Genomic DNA, 21,088 nt, shown 5'->3' with positions numbered 1-21,088 from the left:
AATAAGCGAATACAAAAAATACATAAATATGATAGATTTAGTGACAGAAAGTATATTAATAGGGGAAAACTGCTTTAGTCCTACGACTGCCTAAGTCGTACTATGACATTATCTTGTCTGATACTTATAAATTAAAAAAATTAAAAGGGGGAAATAAATATATGTTACTAAAACAAGGATGAAAAATTTCATGTAGAAGAATCATTGTTAGTCCAATGCGTGAGTTAATAATGGGACATTGTATAAAAATTGAAGGCTTGAATGAAAGCGTATGTGTTAGCTTTGAGAGTCATAAAAATGTTAAAAGTATATTTATAAGAAGGATTAAAAAACAGTTTTTAAAAAATATTTCGAAAGTAATTGTAGTAATTAAAAAAATAACTAAATAAATTCAGTAGATGAAAAAGATTTTGTTATGTGTTTTTTCCGCTGAACATGACAGTATTCTTATCTTAGTGGACAACGTACGTAACCACTTGAACAGGCTTATCCTACTATATTTAAACTAGGTAAATTATAAATTTATTATAAGGTAAGAACTTTTTGTGTGTGAAATTTAACGATATCTGTAACAAAGATCGGTAATCATTATTAAAATAAATATTTTTCTTTGTAATTACTAATAAATAAATACTTAGAGTCATTTATTTAAATTAAATCAAGGTTGTTTATTTGACTTATCGCTTTAACTTGACATTATTCGATATTCAATTCATAAAACCTCTTTGGTTGTGAAAAAAGAAATATTTTGCTAAATCAAAGTAAAGATATCAGCTGTCAATCTTCCTAAATAGCATGATATTCGTTTTGCCTTGGCAGAATGTACTGTGCACGTCTTTGCACGGATGAAGGCCATATTTTAAACAAACAATTCTTTTTACCTTCCGATTTGTTTTTGTACATTTCATCAATCATTTATTTATGTAATAATTTTCATCTATGTTAAGAGATGATGATGACGGCATGACGTCGGATGTTAATGCTCTCTCCACTCCACAGAATTGTGCACAAACTGTTGAAGAAGTATCTGAACGTGTGAAATGTGCACGTCTCTGGTGTTACAGGCATTGGGCAATTTTATGTGATCCCAAATTACAACGTAAAGTGAAATTTCAAATCTACAAGCAATTTGTACGGCCCATAGTAACTTACGGTTGCGAGACATGGGCTCTTAACGAGCGGTCTTGTAAAAAGCTTTTGCGCTTCGAATGTTCAGTTCTTTTACAAGTATATAAATCAAAGTATCCACACAGACATCCGAAAAGATTGCGTCCAAAAATAAGAGACGTTTATTGCCGGTACAGAGATACTCATGTTGTACATCATGTGAGAAGACAACGTTTAGACTGGAATCAGCTATTACAGTGTGAAGAAAATGCATGGAGACGTCTTCAATCAAACACGGGACATCATATTCATTGGTGGGACAATAAAATCTGATTTATGTATATTTTATACTGTTTTTACTGAAACGATAGTGATTTTATTTTATTGAAACTACATTTTATATAAAACAAACAGGATTTCATTAAAAAATACATTTAAATAATGACTTTTGTTTTATTGCACATTATCTATTTTCTCGCACATTTGAATTTTAAGCCTCTTGAAGGAATTCTACATAAATGACCTTTTTTACTTCTCTCAGCAGCTCTTCTAAAATAAACACTGGGGTCACATAAAAATTTTGAACTCGACTGAAGCAGCCTTCTTAAAGTACCTAAGTCTAAACCTGTAGCTTTTCTCCACTTTATTCCTTCAATTTTTTGGTAACTTCTAATATCTATATCACTAAATTCATTATATAAATGTTTTGTCGAATGTTTTTTGAAGATAGTCCTCAAAGCTTGAACCTCCAAATATTCCACTTTATCACAATTTTTATGGAACCAATAATATGTCAGTATTGGTCTAAGAAAAATTTTATAGGCTAGAACTTTTTTCGCAATTGGTATATTTGATAATTTAAGGTATTGAGTAATTTTTATTAGCCAATATTTAGACAAATTAATTTTTGACATTTGTTATTTTCACCTCTTTTAAGTATCCAAATTATTGACTATTATTGACTAAAAGCAACCATGATCATGGGCATCAATCAATCATGATGAGCATGATGTTGCTGCAAAGTAACCGAAACGACGGATGTAACTGTAGTATGTAGTTTTTAAAATAATAAAATATGCGTAGTAATCCGAAAAATATTAATTTCATTTAGATAACTATAATTTTAATCTTTTTTAATTCAGTGTAATGTTTAAATGCTAGATCACTAATTGCTACAACTGCTTCAACGAATGAACTTGAGTGAAGTAAATTTAAAATATTTAAAAATTTATAAACAGGAAGAATACATATTAAAAATAATTCTCTCTTAAAAAACTTACTATTTAATAAATATACCTAAAAACAAGAAGTTAACTGTTAAATAGTTGACATTTTGAAACGTGACAGATATTTTACTTGTCAATTGTTGCAAAATAAAAATACACTACATCATTTGTAAATAAATATTATCTGACTATGCCTTAATATTCATTAAGTTGGTTTTAACTTTGTACATTTTTGCAACAAAGCTCTTTTGAATGTCTTTCAAATTTTCTATCAATTAGTATGGATTCTCATCCTCTTAATTTGGTAATTGCTAATGTTACGACATGGAAGTACGTCGCAATTTTGTACGGTAATAATACGATAACTTTTCTTACAGGCTCATCAGCAACATAGACGAGCAGAGGCCCATTTGAAATACAATAGATATGACGAGGCCATGCAATGTCATCACAATGCTGCTGAGTTATTACTAGACGCCATGAAATCTACCACGTCGTCTGTTGCTTTAGAATCAATCACTTTACAACACAGCTACCATCTTAAACAAAAAGATTTGATAAAAAATAAGAAAGAACAATATGCAAGGGTAAAAAAAGCACTTGATAACATTAAATTGTTAAGTAAAGATCCAGAATTAAACATTCAAGACAACAACATTCTAAAGTTGCAAGTAGCCATATATAAGAATTTAAAAGAATCGGAGTCTTTATTTAATATTTTAATATCAAGTAATGAATCTAAAGAAAAAGAGGTTGATATAAATAAAGATGATGTAGATGGAACAAAAATTGTTCCCACCCAAGAATCAGTCATTGAGGAACTGAAAATTCTAAACCAAAATTTTAATTCCATGACAGAGCAAATGGTTCTCCAAAGTGAATTATTGAAGGATGAAAACACAATACTCAAAGAAAGAGTTAGTTATTTGGAAAAAGAAAGGCTGAAATTCCTTAATATCCAATCTCAGGATGTTTCAATTGATAGAAATGAGTTTTCTGCACTTAGTATGTTGACTGAAGGTTTCAGCAAGGAGCCAAGTCAGACAGAGTCGACAGGGCTGTCAAATAAACCATTTAATGTCTCGCCTTTTGAGAGAGTTAATCAACATCCTCACTTTGATTTGAGCGCCCTGAAGGATGATAACATAGGCTGAAAATCTTGATTTGTGTTAAACAAGGTGAGAATTATGTTGCAAAAGTTTGGGTAGATATATTGAAGTCACTAAATGTATTGCATTTATATTGTTGAAATAATATGCAACGATCTTGCCTTCTTTTTAAAAAGTGTCTAAGATGTCATTGTAAATTGTACATTAACTCCGACCGTTACATTTGAACATCATTTCCATGTTGTATTATTTTTTGTTTTTATATATATATTTATATAATAGTAGGATAACTAATTGGGTTAGGGTAGTTTTGCCACTTGATGTGAATTTATTGACATTGTTTTGTTATTGTAATGAAAAAAACATTTTAGTAAGAAATTTACTGTTTTAAATAATGACTAATTCATTAGGAAATAAATCTTAAAATAAAGTCCTTATATCATATTCTTAATTTTTTTGAACTCTTAAGTTGTTACATAGATTTAATTGATTATAAAAAGAAACAAATTTGTATTTATTTTTAATAGATATGTATTGCATATTAGTTTCACATAAAAATAAAATGTAATGTATTTCAATGTAAAAATAAACTTCCCAGTTATGGCCAGGAATAACTATACTTATGTCTACAAGTTTATACATCAACAATCTATTAACGCTTCATAATTTTTGGTAACATGAAATATACACCAGTTACTTGAGTTGATTATTATGAATGTTAGTTCTTTAAATTTATCATTTTTTCATGTAATAATGCTTATTTATTTAAAGCTTATAACAACTACATCACATACTTCTATGTTCCAATCCAGGATGTCAGCTACATTTTGCTACAATAAGGTTATATGATTTAACTCTGTAATGTTAGCATTTCTAAACGTCTTAGCAATTTTATAACAGAAATAAATTGGTGCAATAAATCCCTTTCACAATTCCTGTTATACATGCAGTCTAAAAAAATCTATTCTAAAAAACATTAATCCTATAAGGCTTTTTAAGGAAAAGTTTTAATAACACTAATTTATAACAAGAAATGAATAGCAATAATAATACATGAACATTTTCTGAAAAACAATTTAGAATGATTTATTTTATACATACATTTCATTTATTTTTAATATATAATTTCTCCGGCTGTATTAAAGCACTTGAAGAATATGTTCAAATAGGCACAAAAATGGCAAATCACATCACATAGTGAACTATTTTATAACTCACAACCATATATACAAAAAAAAAACCAAATGAAAAATATAGATAAAATGTACATTCAAATATTTTTATCTTCATTATTAATTTCAATAGTAGATATGTTTGGACAACACAATTGGCTTTCGGTATTGGTTTGAGATTCTAATAATACTTATTAACAAAGGGCTGGAAGATATGCCATAATATAAACTACGAGCTATTATTTTTTATACATAAAGCTGTGACATCAATATATTATAGCATGTATTATAAATATATGCCAAAAAATATTAATCAAACCGCCAACAAGTAAGAAGTGGACGCGTAGCCTTCAGTCACAAGACAAAGAAAATTTCAAAGTTGTATAACTAAATGAGAAAACATTTGAAAGACTAAATAGTATTCGAGTCAAATAAATTTCGGTCTCTGGTCTATGGTGTGTATGGGGGTGGAGGGGGTAAAACTGATAGGTCATCAAATGGGAAATACTGTTGACTACCAAGAACTGGTGTTGGGAAAGCTGAATGTACTGTCGGTACATAAATTGGACTTGGTGTATATGGTGGTAATGCGGGCACCGGTGGTGTGGGGCCAACACTATGCGCTTCATAACCATCCCAGTCATCCATTAGATTCCTTCTTTGAACATCCTCGTCATTTGAAAGCGGAGCACCCCATAGATTGGCTGCAGATGCCACTAAAGCCAAGGCACCTGGAATTAATAATTATTATATTAATTACTAAAAGTTCATAGACATGTTTGTGTGGGTGATAATTTTTTTTTGCCAATATGATGATTTATCACAACATTAGTTTAGAATTATAGTTGCCTTTGCAATACTCAGTATTGTTAGAATACTTAATTCATTGTGACAGTGTTATTGGTCCCACCCAGTTTTGCATAAGACAAGATTACATTTCACATCAGTTTTTATTTTAAATATTACTGAAATAGTATTAATATCAAAATGTAAAAAAAAATCAATTCTTATTTTTGCAACAAGATGAAATAATATATAAAATACCTGCTCCAGTTATTGTGTAAAATCCATATTCATAATCAACTTGAATGGTATTTGGGTCGCTGTTGTTTGCATTACCCAAAACAACTGTAGTATAGTAGCAAACACCTACTATAGCTATTACCCAAAATACACACATTATGCTCGGTACAGCATTCCTTCGTAGCATTTTAAGAGCTTTACTATTATGATTGATCAGATTTATAAGCACTCCAATGCACGAGCTCAGTAATACCATAAAACATAAAAGTATAAGGATTCTCATGAGAGTTATAATTTCAGTTGTTATACACGGCTGTAGACCTGGAAAAGATTTTGTTAATAAATTCTATTCTAAGTTATTTAAAAAAATATAGGTGTGTCTGTGACATATTATTTAACTATTAATAAATAAATATGTGACATAAAAACAACTGAATAGTACCGATAAAATCAGATCTACTCAAAGGATCCAGTTCCTTGTTCTGAATTATAATTTGATCATCATCATCATCGTCATCATCAAATGTGAAGAATTGAGTGAGTGAGAGACTCTGAGTGCAATGCAGTCCTTTAATTCTGAACCAACTCGGCTGGGCTAAAGCAGCACATGTCAAGAAGAATGTGAATGCATTGAAGAATGCAGCTATCTTGTTGAGTTCGCTATCTTGAAGAAATGGAAATGATGTTAATTTAAAACCTGTAAAAGATATATTATTATTGAAAAATCATAAAAAAAACTTATGTATTCGCAAATAAGAACTGTTGTGAAGCTTTCAATGCTGTATCATGGATTGGTCAAGTGGATAATATATAAATATTTTAATGGAATTTTTAAGTATGAGTCAATAATTCTTGAAAGAATATTACATCAAATAATTGACAATATCAGTGATAGAATTTATAACAGTTATTAAAAAATTCTAAGTTTAATATTTACAGCAATTTATGGCCAGTTACCTAATATTATATTTAACTGAAGATAAAATCAATTTGTATTCAAGTCAGAATTTTTTCCTTTTACAATATTATAATTTATAATTAAGATATAATTATACTATAACAACATATAACTATATTTTAATACATCATGACAAGTATAATAAATGTACTAATAGTTATTTTAATGTATTATATATTACCCAAAGCATTTTTAACTTATATCATAACAAATAAATACCTTAACAGCCTGTTAATTGCAGTTTTTTAATTAAATTGTGGTTTAAGACATGATGGTATTAAGTTAAAAATAGTCATATAACCTCAGAGGGGGTGGAACTTTTAAGAGTTTGAATAAGGGACCTACGTCTCAAATAGTTTTCTTTTCACTATATGTTATTAAATAATTATGATTCGGGAAGGTAAGGCTTTTACAGTAATGGATTTGTAAGAAAAGTATTACATTTAAGTCTACATCTCGTTAGAGAAACACAAGTTAAACGTTTATGATAATATAATTTTCCACATTTAGAAGTTTACAATTGTTTTTATCTTCATGCATTTTATCATCATAAGTAATAAATTTATTTTCATTAGCCATAACAATTATCGAATATGAAATAGTACTTACCTCGGATCCATGTTAGGCAGCCCATTTTGACGAGTATAGCATTGGAAAATCTTGCAATAGTGTAAGAATACTTTTGATAAACTTGAATCAAGGTAAATCAATTGACACTATAGGAAACAAATGTTTTGCAAATTACTTTTCTGCAATCTGCCCACTTCTTGTCATAATAATCATGATTCCGATTTATGTTTGACAGTAAATATACAAACAGAAAAAAATATTATCACATGATTGGTTAATTTTCAATAATGATGACATAATCAAACCTCTCGTTTTATCTTATTGATTCGCCCTATGCACACTAGCGCCACTTGTTGCTATAACTGTCTTTTGTTTCACTCTCTCACTACGTTTCATTTCACGTTACGTTGAATTTGAATTTTTTACAAATTAAGTGAAATTTTATTATTTGTTTTCGTTTTTATGTCGACCTTTCGCATGTTACTTTGCAGCTGCTAATGAATTAGTGGTAAGGTCAAAAGGTTTAGAGTAACTAAGGCCAATACTGACTCACTAATAGTATACATCAGGTAAGCTGTGACTGACAAAATAATTGAAGTTTAAAATGGTTCGTGGATTAAAATATGATTTTCAGTTCTTGAGATGCATTTGTAATCGGAATTACTATGCATTATGCATTTCTTAATCTAACAGTCAGACTAAAATTAATTTTTAAAATGAGGTCTCTGGTCTACTCTATTGCTTTTATATTATTTTCATTTTGTTATCATTAAATTTCAACTAAACATTTTGGTTTAATTACCCCAATCCAAGATTTCTTTTAAAAAATGTCAGTCTGTGATCGGAAATACTTGCATTGTAATATTTAAAAAAAAGTTGAAGTATTAATTAAATGGCATAAGAATTCGGTAGCTATAATTGCTAAAATAAAAACAAAAATACATCAACGTTATATTTTATACGTAGTCTCTCGTTTATATACATTTACCAAACTATATCATATCAAAGGCATTTCAAACAAATTTTCTACTTGCCTTGCGTTTGATTAATTCGCCATTAAACTCCATTGAGTTGTGATATACGATGTTAAAATCAAAGTTCAATTAACTAAATAATCAAGAAAAACATAATTAAAGATTGAATATGTTTCATTTAATTTAATTTAGTTTTCCGATTAACTTATTTTAAAAGAAAATATTTCAACTCTGCTTCATTCCAATTGTAATTTAAGAAAGAGGTTTCGTTGTCTCATTCTATTTTTAATTTTTTTACATTTGTGTGGAACTTTTTGAAATACGTTTATCCATAGATAAATAAGTTTTAACTTATTACTATTGGTATTGGTATCGGTATACGTATACTTAGTTGTGATGTTCGTGATTTTTTAGGTCTCAAAGATTTTATTGTAATGTAATAATGTATTTACTCATAGGAATATAAAAAGCGAAATACCATTTAATAATTTAAGGTTTTTCTTAATTTTTAGTTAATAAAAGGGGGGGAAGTGTATTTTAAACATATTTATTTAATCGAAAGAAATAAGTATGACTTTTTAAAAATTTTATTCTCAAATTTAAGTTATAATAATAATATGTTAGGTATTTTTCTTTTTTTCTTCTAAATCATTTTTCCAGACTAATAGAAATTAAAACGAAATTACGACAAAAAGAAATTAACTCTCACAGATTCTGGGTAAGGAAAATTAAATTAGTGACGACCACATTCATAAATTTCAACTCACCGACACTAATAAATTTACACACTAAAAGAATTTCTGTATTTAAACTTTAATGTACTGAACATAACAGAAAACTTTCACTGTGTAAATCTATTAAAGGAATGTTTAAGAAAAAAAAAGAAAAGAATAGAAAAAAGATTCAAATGTTATAACGGAAGGAAATAAATTGAGTATTTCAGTGTGAAATTTTTAGCGAGAAATGCTATTGAAATTTCGACGAAGGTCATTTTATTGAAATTTTTACGTATATTAAATTTTATCAGAAATGAGTTAAAATTCAAAAATGGCGTGTAGTAATACACGTGTTATTTCGAATCTTTAAAAGATTATCTCTCTTGGAGCGTAACGTTTCAACTCTTTGTGATAATTGCTTCAATTCATTTTCTAGTTCCTTTTTACCGCTGAAAAATATATACAATATTTTTCTTAAGTCAAATCTTTAAACAAATACAGTGAGTTTAGTTGCTTAAGATATGGGGAAAGTAAAAATATCTGTTTCTCTTGGTTTAGAGGGTAGATTAATACATAGTTAAAGTATTAAAAATTAAACTGTATGAAAATAAAAATAATAAGTACATTATATCCGCAATGTTTTCAGGGATATCGGTTTGTAAATTTTCAAGGCTTCTCTTTATTTCTTTAACTTCATTGCGACGTTTGAATTCTTCATCTTCGAGTTTTACAATAAATGACCTCATCATTTCCAACTCACCATTAATTTCCCCTTCATTCTAATTAGTTTGAATATCGTCAGATGTTTAATTAATTAGTTACTGCTGAATAAAATTTTATACGGTAAAATTAATTTCACTCACGTAAAACACTGGCGTGCTACGAAAACGATCTGCGATTTCTCTTAACGAGTCTTCATATCTTCGTCTATGAGAATAAAAAATCTCTACTACATTAAAAGCATTTGCGACAAAGTTTTGTCTGATGCGTGTCGTGTTATATTGTAATTGGAAATTATAGTATCTCTTTCAAATCTCTATAAAAAGTGTATTTTGGAAGGCAAGTTGTGTAAGATTTTGGAAGGCAACAAATAAATATGTAATTAATATTTTCGTTAGATATATAAGTACTATTTGAAATAACGAAAGTAATAACATAAAAAGCAAACAAAAAACTAACTGTCGCATCACCGGTTCTATTTATCCTGAGTCCTGACAATGTTTTGACATTTCTAACATTGGTTCACTAAAATTTTACTACGTCTTAAACTATTGTTAACCCACGACGAAAAAAATTTATTATTTCTTTTAATAATATTGAAGGTTATTATAATATGTTTATTTATTTGTACACATGTAACTCGGTGTCGTGTTCCTCGTTACGCGTCGCTTGCTCGAGTGAGTTTCGACGATCGCGTGCTTCTTGTAGAGCGTCTGTGACGTCATCAGCCTGTCGCTTCACTTGCATCCGTCTGGCTGTGAGACGCACTACCATACGAATATAATATGGATACAATGGAAAACAAAAGAGTAATACAATGCAATGAAAGAAGAAAATAGACTCTTTTAATCATACATGTATACCTATCATTCGATGACGATAATAGGAATTTCCTTTAACATAGTATTATTACGATTAAATTTTATAAAAAATATACTCGGGTTAGTTAATTTTGTTGTATATGTAATGCGTACTATAAGAAAATGCTTACTTAATCTCTGTAAATTGTAATTATCTGCTTTTAGCTGGAGTTTTGTGAATAATGATAAAAGAAAATGAATTGAAAAAATGTAGGACATACGCTTAGACTAGAAGAAGTATTTTATTCCATTCGCTCGTAACATAAATAATAGTGAGATTTAATTTTGATATTATCCGATAATTATAAAAATGAATTGAATTATAATAATAATATTTGTATTTTTTATATAAACTAAGTAGTAAAATTAAATGGTCAACACAATTAACCTAAAAACATGACAACATAGTCATTAACGATATCATTACCGGTCTCTTGCTTAAGGCGCTCCATTTCCTCGTTAAGGGATCGCGCCGTACGTAATGCTGTGAGCGTTTCGCGGTATTTCTTTTCATTTTCATCATCCAACGCCGGTATAGCAGACCGCTTTTAAAAACAATATTAACATAGTTTACTTACAATTGATAAACAATTTACACAATTACACACTCTTCATACTTGTTGAATTAAATTGTTTTCTATTTCTTCTAGACCATATTTCAGTAAACATATTTCAATTTGTTGTTTTTTTGGAGAGTACATTTTGGATAGATGAGTTGTATGTAATTGCTGTAGAGAAAGGAAGTCAACAAAATAATGTTCCATAAAGAACTATGTAATTGCCGCCAATTTGGTTTTGATGTTTTTATAACCTAATAAGGCAAGAGGCCTAATCTTACTGCCCCGAGGATTTTTAATTATTTTGTTATTGAGTGATTTTGTAAAGGATGTAGGTGTATCAAAAAACAAAATACTTTGAATAATTAAACACTTCTATAAAAAAATAATTAAATTGTAAAGATCTGCCTCGTCGACTTTAATACTGGCAGTATACTCTTAAACCTTTGGCACTTTATTATTAAAAATAACCATCGAATAACTTTGAAGTTGTGTTTAGGATGATCTAGACATCGACTCCTAATTCAAATTTTAGTGGAATCCAATATAGTATCTTGATATAAGTTTAATTTCCTAGGATAACGGAATTATTTAAGTAAATGTTGATTAGTGATCCGTGCTTTGAATTAAAATTAAATTATTTATTTATTTTAAGTACTTGTTCAAGCTCGTGCGTCTGTATTTTACAGTTTCTCGTGACAGAGACAGTGTTATTTTATTCCACCAGTATAATTTTTATACTGGATACATGGATACAAACATTAGTAGGACATTATATTATTATCAATAAAGACAATTTTTTTTATATCATCTTTATCAGTAAGGGCAATCATACATTTGTATTTCAATGTTGACAAAGGAAGATGAGTCATTCATTACCTCGTACTTTTCTAACAATTTTGTTTCTCACACTAAGCTTATCAATCACAGGGTACAATCCTTTTGACCTCGCAGTTTTCCTTATGACGTCTCTCTTTTATTTCCTAAGAATGTAATGAATATAAATTGAGATCTGTCTTCAGACTGTTATACTTTATACGAATCTACTTAAAGACTTTTTAAGTATAAAAAATTATTACAATTAAGTTTGTCGTTTTTAGATGAAACCTTTAATTAATTTTAATTTTATTCCTACAAGGAACATATCTCTGAGTATATATGTATGTAGGTATATATGATTTTTGTATTGAAATCTTTTAAAGCATTGTTAAGTAACTTGCACAGTCTGTAGTCGGGTTTGATGATTTTGTGAATTAAAATAAATTTAGTCATAAAAAATAGTTGATTTGAGTGTTATTTGTACTAAATTGTGTTCGGTAATCTGTAAAAAATTCAAGCTTTTGCATTATGATAGTTTTTAAAAGTCATTTCAAATTTCTAATTTTAAGTTTATATGACGCTGTCTCACAATCATTTTATCATTCGCACAGATTCTTAGTACCTAACGAGTTAAACGAGAAAATCATCAATAACTTAATTCAAAGCTAGTCTATATATATAGTTACGTAATGAAAATTCAAGTGAAATGCGTCTAAAAAGCTTTGTTTAAACTTGACTGTCGCTGTTAGCCCTATTTTCTTTGACGTCAGCTGGCGGGATATAAAAAGCGTTGTTGAGTGTAAATAGCTTTTATTAATTTTAAAAATGTTCAAAATTCTTAACATATACCTACCTACCGTTTTGGTCTTTATAAATTTGGTTAGAGGTAATATAGAGGTCATATGTTACTAATGAGATTTTTACTGTTTTCATTTTTTTTGAAATATAATAGTATATAAATGAGTATAATTTTATTATATTTGGCGCTCCGTTTCAAGAATTATTAAACTAATTTGCTAACGATATATATTAAGTTTTAAACATTCGTTTTTTAATATCTTATTTCAAGGTCGTGATATCAAAAAAATATATACCTTATCGTAAAGCTATTAATATTTCGTGCCCCTTTAAATTTGAATAATATTGGAATTTACAAACGAAAGCCATATTTAATAGCGATGTAAGCCGTATCGAATATTTCAAACATTTAATATGTTGAAAGTTACAAATATAGTATAGACAAAACTTCAGTAAATTATGTAGCGGTTCTATCTACTAGAAAGTCCCTAAAAGATTTAGAGAGTGATAACCGTCGGGGTCAATTATCAGGTAAAGATATATATTTTAACTGAAAGGTATGAGAGTCAGAAAAAGATTGGAAAGCAACATCATGCTTGTTAAGTTCAGGTCGGCTATAACCTTCGCCTAAAAGATATTTCTGTTAGGCGTATACATTTGTTTGTGACATCCTTAATGTGTTAAATCCAATGACCTATAAAAAGATGTTGCAATGTTTTGATTAAACCTATATTATGACTATAAATGAAAAAAAAAAACAATTGTTTAATAAAATTAATTCAATGGAGATAGTCTATCAATATGGATATAGTATGAAAGGGCAAGGGAGTAAAAGGAAAACAGGAAATAAGATTTCCGGCACTTTCTAAATTGCACGGATTACACTCTCTAAATAAAGTAAATTAAGTGACCATTTAATATCCTTTACGATACACCTAAAGTATGTTGCGTTTATAAATAGCATAACATTTTTTTCTTTTAGAAATGATCTTCTGTGATTAAAATTTAAGGAAAAAATTACTCTTTATATAAAAGAGTTAAATTAATCAATTAATTCTTTATTAATAAGCAAATGGTCATACTTATAAAGTTACAGAAGATTTTAAAATGGAATATTTATTTATTTTGCGTCTTCCAAACATAAATGCAATTTTGTTTTCAACAATATTAAATCTTGCACTCATTTTAATTAAGTAAATGCAAGTAGAATGTTTTGCATATTTTAAATTAATTAAAATATGACAAGTGTTGGTAATAAGAATAATAATAATTATTATTCCATCTATGTTTCCACTATTTAAGTTTTATAGTCAGTCAGTTTTAGGTGTAAAATTTAGCTAGCAATTTTCTCCTTTACTATCTAATTGAATCTATTATCTATCCAATCTAATCAATTAGAATAACTTTGTTCTATCACACTCAAAGGAAATAAAGATACTTCTACTTAATTGTTAGGTACGTTTTTTAAATTTATTTAACTACCTACTTAAAATTAACTTTAAATTAAAAAAAACTACGAAATTCAAACTCTGTTATGTTATGTCACCATAAAAAATTTGAACTAGAATTCAAAATTAATATATTCGTAACTCGCAATGAATATCGCAAAGAGAAGAATTGAAACATAGAATGAAGGGGTTCCGTATATTAAAAAGCCGAAATAAGTAATGAAAAAAATACAAAAAAAAGAGTTCCTAAATCTAGTTTCACCTTCATATTATGTTCATATATCTATTTTATATGAATTGAAACTTTGTCACTTCAAAAAATTTACTAAGATATATGTACGACTGTCAAAAAGTTTTTGGGACCGCCACGTGTTCCTTGTAATTAAAACGGTTCATAACTAAATTATTTCTTTTAAAAAATATATATATCATTTGTCTTTAAAATGTTATATTTACTGCAGGTACTTGTAACTATATTTCATTTATAGTGGTATATTCTAAACAATTTCCTGTTTAGAAAGTTGCTCGTAGCACAATGTAGTAATATATTATAATAGCGAGCACAGATTAAAATTGTGAATGGAACCACAATTTATGAAACAAATTTAAAGCAATATATATTCATAATTATCAAACATATTTCCTAAATATGGAAAGATCTGTTATAATATATGCAGTTTATTATTATTTAATGTAAAATGTTTTGTCGTTAGCTTGACTAGGCCATTTTTCATTCGAAAGTGATTGGAAATAGTCGTATTGTGATGATTTTAACCGATTAATCTGTTATTTATCACTCTGCTTATTAAATCAATGCATATCAGTAGAGGTTGTAGAGCTTTTAAATCACATAAGAATTTCAAGCAAAACATCTATTCGCACAAACATAGTAAAATAATTAATAAGTCACTGCAGATCTTTACACAAAACTATATCGCAATCACGAACAGTAGAAGAATATATGTACCTATTTCTATTTTCTGTAAGTTTGAGTCTTTAGGAATCAATAAATTGTTTATGGCAAAACTAATCAACAAACTTCCGAGAATTGTTTAGTTAATTTCGACTACACAAAGTAACTTATGTGTATCGTCATTATTACTCGCCAATAACAATGTACAATATGCCACAATTCCTAAGGAAAACGCCCAATCATTGGAGTAAAACCTTGTTTATAAGACCTCAAATGATATATATATGTATTTAAATTTCTTGTAACTTATTATTGTCAAATATGAGCAAGATGTAAAAGGAATATCAACATATCGATAATCATATTCTAAAATGAAAATTTGTCAATGTTTAATATATTGAGTTCATAAACATAAAAAAGTGCTCTAACCTCTACATTGTTTATAATTAAAATAAAAAATATTTAGGACTCATTATACCTATCTAAAATCCGAAAATTAAAGAGTCTACGTAAATTTAATGAATATACAGGATGTTTCTTTTTTAATCTAAGTACAGTGATTTTTGCTTTGACCGTCGGTGCTCATAGTTAATTGGTCGGCCATTTGATAAGCACCAGCGGCGTCAGCACTTAATGTTTAACGTATAAAAGTAATGGGTAAGGAGTTGTAACTATTATACGCGATAAAATATGTATGTTTGTGAACTGCAATTCTATCAGAGTCCTGTTGCGGGAAGCCGACATTACTTACTAACAACAAATTTTTCCTATTATCGAGCTACAAATATAAAATATGTGTGCATTGATAGGTTTAGTTAAAATAAAATAACTATTCCCCACCAACATTATTACATTATCTTTTAAGATAATGGAACTCCAAATCGGATTGGAAGGCGCTGACAGCTGTCACATAATAGGTACAAGTATAGCCGTCAACATTCTCATTATAATAACACTTAGCAGTTAAATTAATTAAGTCCCTAGTTAAATAAGATTTAGATCTAGAGGGTTCTAGTAACATGTCTCGATAACTAGGTTTAATTAAAATTCTATAAGTTTTAACAGCCACTTAGAAAAATATATAGAATATTTTGTCTATCGAAGCAATTAAATTAAGACTACAAATAAATCATGTATTATGCAATGTATGTATAATCGTAACGCATTTATGGCATTTTTAGAAACCGTATTCTAAAAATTTTTTTCTGAATTAAATTTTTTGGTTAAATTTTATTATAATTTATAAAATTATATTGACCCATAAAAAATTTTTAAAAGAATTATCCCTCGTCCAACGATTAAATTATTTTTGCATGAGCGCTGTTCTTTCTATTTACACGGGTAATTAGCCTCTCAATATTTTGGAGACAGATTCCGTATATTACCTATGTGAATAAAATGTCAAGGGAAATGTAGTCTTTAAAATTTTAATCATAGCGAACATCTATAAGCTCCGTTATAGAAAAGGATATGTTAATCTCCTCAAAGAAAAAGTAATAAAAGGATAAAGCAACGTAGTTTTGTTTTGCTTCATTTTCCAGAGGTTTAATTCACTCGTTACAAAGTTGTTTTGAACAACTTTTACCCGTTTTTATAAATAATATTTCTTTTTTAGTGCTTAGTAATTAATTTTGGTCAGTTAAAAGCTGGAAAATGTTATTTACAAATAGAAAGCCATCAAGGCGTGCGTCCAAATAGGCTTGTTTGGGTCGTATTAAACCTTAAAACTCCTTACTCGAGCTTCCTGCAGTAGATCTTTCTATTCCCTAGCTAAAGCTTAAAAAACTTTTGTAATTCGTCACTATCCCCTCTTCCTTTACTTGATGGTAAATTAGCTCATACTGCAATTGAGGTCTTGGTAACAGCAATCATAGACCACCTTTATTATCTGACTGTGGTTCCTTAACAACAGAGGTCCGCTTTACTATAATACAGAGAATTCTGCGCAGTCTCTACGTCAAAAAAACCTAGTGGCCCGGATTTTATTTCAGCCATAGTTCTAAAAACATGTCCAACAGACTTGTGTCCTGTTTTGACGTAACTGTAACGGGTCTCTTTAATGACAGGAATAGTTCCATAATAGGGATATTCCAATTAAGGCTAGTGCCTTTCTCTTGGACCCGGCATAGTCATGTCTATAATCAGTAAGATTATGGAACGTATATTGAACGGTAGCTCGTGGTAAACCTAGAAGACATTGAACGTTTCACTAGAAAACAATTTGGTTTTTACCCAAATAGGACATTTGGGGATCTTTTGATACACGCCTCATATTTACGGATCAGAACTCTAGAGAAAAAAAAACACATAATAACGTTGCTCTTTTTCAAAGGATGGTCATGTTTTTGCGAGTTATTTTGAAAATATAAATGAGCCGCTTCAGAGCCATAAAATAGATTTTGGTATATTAAATAAGTTTCGTTGGAATATAACTATTTTTAAACTTGCATCTCATTAAATTAAGAATTTAAATCATAAAAAATAATTAACCCACGATACTTATGTTCGTAGCTGCAGTGGAATAGCTTTTTATTTTTAAGAGACACGTTTAGAGTTATGATATACCTCAACAGTTTCTATGTAAATATATGTACTTCTAGCTTTAGAAGGAACATCGTTATGTGTAATTTTCCTCACACTGGACCACAACATTTACTAAATAATTTTACTAGTACGTTTTACTATTAATGAACGGAAGATAATCCTTGAGAATTTATTGTTCACAACAGATAATAGGAGAATTCCGATTGTATTTAGTTTCCTTACAAGTTTCAATTTGAAAAAGTGTGAGCAAACCGATATAGCACGTCGTTTTGGAAGTTTGAAGTAACACTGAACTGAGAAATTCAAAGCGTTATAATTAAATATTTCTAAATTATAGTAGTATCGATTTTAATGTAAATTATTTTAATGAGAAATTTGATCGGTTCTTATTATTCATATCTATTCAGATTTCTGAACGTTGTTGCTATCTAACTTATAACATATTTACTTTGTCTAAATTATAAGTACTTGCAAAATATATCTGTACCTAACATTTTATTTAAATAATTTTATTTTATATAGCTAATCATCTATTCAGAAATTTTATACATTTATTCAATTGGCTCTAACCTACTATGAACGTTATTTCAAACAATTGTTTTTGTGTAATATTTGTTTATGTATCTCTAGAATAATTTGAAAGTTATGTTAAAGTTTCATGATACTATAATAATAATAAATAATTCTTATAAGTAACTAGCTTAGATGTATTAAAAAAATATATTTATTTCTATATTAAACATTATAACATTTAACTAAAACTTAAACTTAAATTGTTACTTTTTTCCTATTTATTTGACAATTTTGAAATTTGAAAAATTTGAAAATTTATCTAATCTTATGACAAACCATCACAATGAGTAGTCACAAATACAGTTCGGTGTAAAAAAACGCTGACAGTCTAAAGTGTTTGATATTAAATATTATAATAAATCAAGATATTTCAGCGGTATTTAAAAAAGGAGAGGAATCCATAAGTACCCAAGGGGCAGTGGGAAAACACTTTACTTCTTGGAAAATCGACGATGATTCACTATTGGAGCTGTTTCGTATTCAAAACTTCTATTTAAAATGTTAACTAAGGATTCTATTGAAAAGGAGGGAGGGAGTGTATTAAAAGATGGAATATAAATGATAAATTCAATATTTTTATTAATTTTTAGAATTTCACTCGTTCTTAGAAATATTCGAAATCAAATGTTTTGTCCTAGACATTCGAGTTCATTTAAAAATTCCAATAGGTCGTTGTTTTTCTGTCTCCAATACGCGAGAGACGAATCTCTAAAAATACATGAACTTTGGAGTGTTCACTTCTAAAAACACTTCTTATTTAATTTCAGTTCGACAATTTTATAAATTGTTTTTTTTTATATTTATTTATTTACTAAAACCAATGTATTAATTTCTAATTACAATTTCTACATTATTCTGGAAAAAAAAAATCAAAAAAGTTTCACCAACATTTTTACTCATGAAGATAAAGCTGGTCGTATCAAGCAAACTGTCATTCTAGACAAAACCATTATAAATTCGACACTATGCAGAAGCGAAGATAGGTATATAAATGATTTAAAGTTTTTGCACAAAGTTATTCTCGGCACAATAGACTCGCAAAAATTGCATTTTCAAATTGAATTATATGTCCCAAGAATGATTCCGCATCGGCCTATTCAAAATACTTTTGTTACTCCGAGATTTAATATAAATGTAGGAAAATTTTCGCCTCCGACTCGTTCCATGAGAAGCTATACTGTCGCCTCACATGACACCTTTATATACCACCAAAACAGTAATTATTTTGATAAGTTTGTAGGCATATTAGTTAAGTAGCTATAAATATATTAATTGTTATTGTCTTATTATAATGTCTTGGGATTACATTACTTTATTTTTATGGTTTATTTTTATTATGTTAACTGTTTACAAGCACTATGTTTTTTGTTCATTTATAGTATATGTGAGCGTATTGTTAAGTTGCTATTTATTTTATTTATTAATGTAAAATCTAAATGCCTGTTGTGGTCTATGACACTGAACGGGAACTTGTCTACGATGTTATTGTTTTATATGTGTATTATGTACATACCAATTGTGTTTCTTTGATAAGTAAACAAATAATTAGAATTGAAGTGGACTAAATGACTTTATAAATAGTTTTCTACTTAGGCCGTCGAAATTCTATTCTGGTTTATAAACTTACTGGCTTTTATGCAGTTAGATTCTGTTATTTAAGTCATTTAAGCTGAAATATTTATGATTGTAACATTTTTTTATACAATAACTATTTGAAGTTCAAATAATGTCCTGTTAGAATAAATTTATAGTTCTCAGTTTTAAAACTATTTTATTTGCCACAGTTTTAAATTCAACATAATCTTTTTATTATATTCCTGTTTTTAATAGAAATAAATTTGAAATAAAGTTTACAAAGTGAAAAGTGATAAATAAAATAAGTAATAATTATGAGTAATTTGTTAATTTTGTATCAATAGAAGAATTTTGGTTAATTTTTATTATTTAATATTAGAGTTTTAAAGCTTTTACATATGTATTCCAAATGACTTGGCATAGTGTTACCAGAATATTAGAGAAATAACAAGTAACATTTTTATGAGAAACAAACTCAGTTGTTCCTAAATGTCTCGTCATAACGTAGTAGTTAATTATTTACAATTATAGTGATGTATAAAAGTCCTAATTATAATTATTAGTAAATAATTGGTAATAAATAAGTATTTTTAACGAATATCTAACTTAAAACTTTTACGTTATAAAATTTTATTATGTATTCATACAAATAAAATTGGAGTGTCTATTTGCAATATTGAAATAACCGTCTTTTACTACATGCCTATGAATATATATTTTATTTATATATATACGGTACATACAACAAAATAACAATTTTTACAGTTTTTTTCTGTTTCTCTCTCTGTTTGTTCTGGATAATCTTTGAAAAGGCTGAACCGATTTTGACGGGACTTTATGGGTACTTAATAAGGAGAAACTTAAGCTATTTTTATCCCGATCCCGAAGTTAAGCGTTATCACGCGCCAGTGGGAGGCACGTCACAGCTAGGTTATAATATACTCGAATCTTTTGCTCACTTCTTCACATCATACCCGTTTTTTGTCTTTACATATATATTCAATTTGTTATTCTGACGTTTTTTTATCGCAGTGGTTGGCTAAAGTTAGTTTTTTATTAAATTTATGTTCATAAGAATATATTTGTTTTATTCCTTTACGACTTCACCTCTTTTAAGAACCTTTCCTTTTTACCTAATAACCTTTTTTATAAGGAAATCTATTATCTTGGGTCAAGTAGTCAATTCGAATCAAATGGTATTTGTAGAGGAGAGTTTATATAATAAATATATAAAAACAAATATTCCAATTTTGATTTTTAAAAAAAAATTTGTAGGTCTTAGAGCCTAGCTGTGGTCAAATTACAGCAGCTCGAACATGGGCTGGCTTGATCGGGGAAGAACCACCCTCTCACAGAAGATCGGCGTGTAGTAGTCTTTAATGGCTGTGTTTCGTCCGATGAATGAGAGAGCCGGTTGCCCTTTTAA

At 28.4% G+C, this 21,088-nt stretch overlaps 3 protein-coding genes across 3 annotated transcripts; 1 reads left to right on the top strand and 2 right to left on the bottom strand.

The window, feature by feature from the left end:
* The first annotated feature begins 2,459 nt into the window (after positions 1-2,459).
* On the top strand, positions 2,460-3,672 carry LOC116769711 (nuclear receptor-binding factor 2). Its single transcript, XM_032660892.2, has 2 exons — positions 2,460-2,637; positions 2,711-3,672. Exons 1-2 carry the CDS (start codon positions 2,614-2,616, stop codon positions 3,485-3,487), a joined length of 801 nt encoding a protein of 266 aa, XP_032516783.2. The 5' UTR covers positions 2,460-2,613; the 3' UTR covers positions 3,488-3,672.
* A 731-nt stretch (positions 3,673-4,403) lies between these two features.
* On the bottom strand, positions 4,404-7,403 carry LOC116769543 (transmembrane protein 127-like). Its single transcript, XM_032660678.2, has 4 exons — positions 7,205-7,403; positions 6,080-6,334; positions 5,659-5,958; positions 4,404-5,345 (listed from the first exon to the last, which is right to left on the bottom strand). The coding sequence occupies exons 1-4, from the start codon at positions 7,227-7,229 to the stop codon at positions 5,065-5,067; spliced, it is 861 nt and encodes a 286-aa protein (XP_032516569.1). The 5' UTR covers positions 7,230-7,403; the 3' UTR covers positions 4,404-5,064.
* Positions 7,404-9,020: 1,617 nt separating this feature from the next.
* LOC116769634 (putative uncharacterized protein MYH16) lies at positions 9,021-11,136 on the bottom strand. Its single transcript, XM_032660775.2, has 6 exons — positions 11,053-11,136; positions 10,863-10,980; positions 10,207-10,342; positions 9,719-9,782; positions 9,480-9,634; positions 9,021-9,304 (listed from the first exon to the last, which is right to left on the bottom strand). Exons 1-6 carry the CDS (start codon positions 11,134-11,136, stop codon positions 9,181-9,183), a joined length of 681 nt encoding a protein of 226 aa, XP_032516666.2. The 3' UTR covers positions 9,021-9,180.
* Positions 11,137-21,088: the final 9,952 nt, after the last annotated feature.

The sequence above is a fragment of the Danaus plexippus genome, chromosome 14, assembly GCF_018135715.1.
Source record: "Danaus plexippus chromosome 14, MEX_DaPlex, whole genome shotgun sequence".
In the NCBI taxonomy this organism is placed as follows: domain Eukaryota; kingdom Metazoa; phylum Arthropoda; class Insecta; order Lepidoptera; family Nymphalidae; genus Danaus; species Danaus plexippus.
The sequence above is the reverse complement of the archived record's forward strand: the minus strand, read 5'-3'. Positions and strand labels throughout refer to the sequence as shown.

Coding starts and splice junctions, on each gene's coding strand:
- LOC116769543 (XM_032660678.2), bottom strand. CDS start 7,229: ATGGGCTGCCTAACATGGATCCGAG. Junction 5,959..6,079: donor GAGTAGATCTGATTTTATCG/GTACTATTCAGT, acceptor AATCTTTTCCAG/GTCTACAGCCGTGTATAACA. Junction 5,346..5,658: donor TTACACAATAACTGGAGCAG/GTATTTTATATA, acceptor TATTAATTCCAG/GTGCCTTGGCTTTAGTGGCA.
- LOC116769634 (XM_032660775.2), bottom strand. CDS start 11,136: ATGTACTCTCCAAAAAAACAACAAATTGAAATATGTTTACTGAAATAT. Junction 9,635..9,718: donor GTAGCACGCCAGTGTTTTAC/GTGAGTGAAATT, acceptor CAAACTAATTAG/AATGAAGGGGAAATTAATGG. Junction 9,305..9,479: donor GAAAACATTGCGGATATAAT/GTACTTATTATT, acceptor TATATTTTTCAG/CGGTAAAAAGGAACTAGAAA.
- LOC116769711 (XM_032660892.2), top strand. CDS start 2,614: ATGGATTCTCATCCTCTTAATTTG. Junction 2,638..2,710: donor ATTCTCATCCTCTTAATTTG/GTAATTGCTAAT, acceptor CTTTTCTTACAG/GCTCATCAGCAACATAGACG.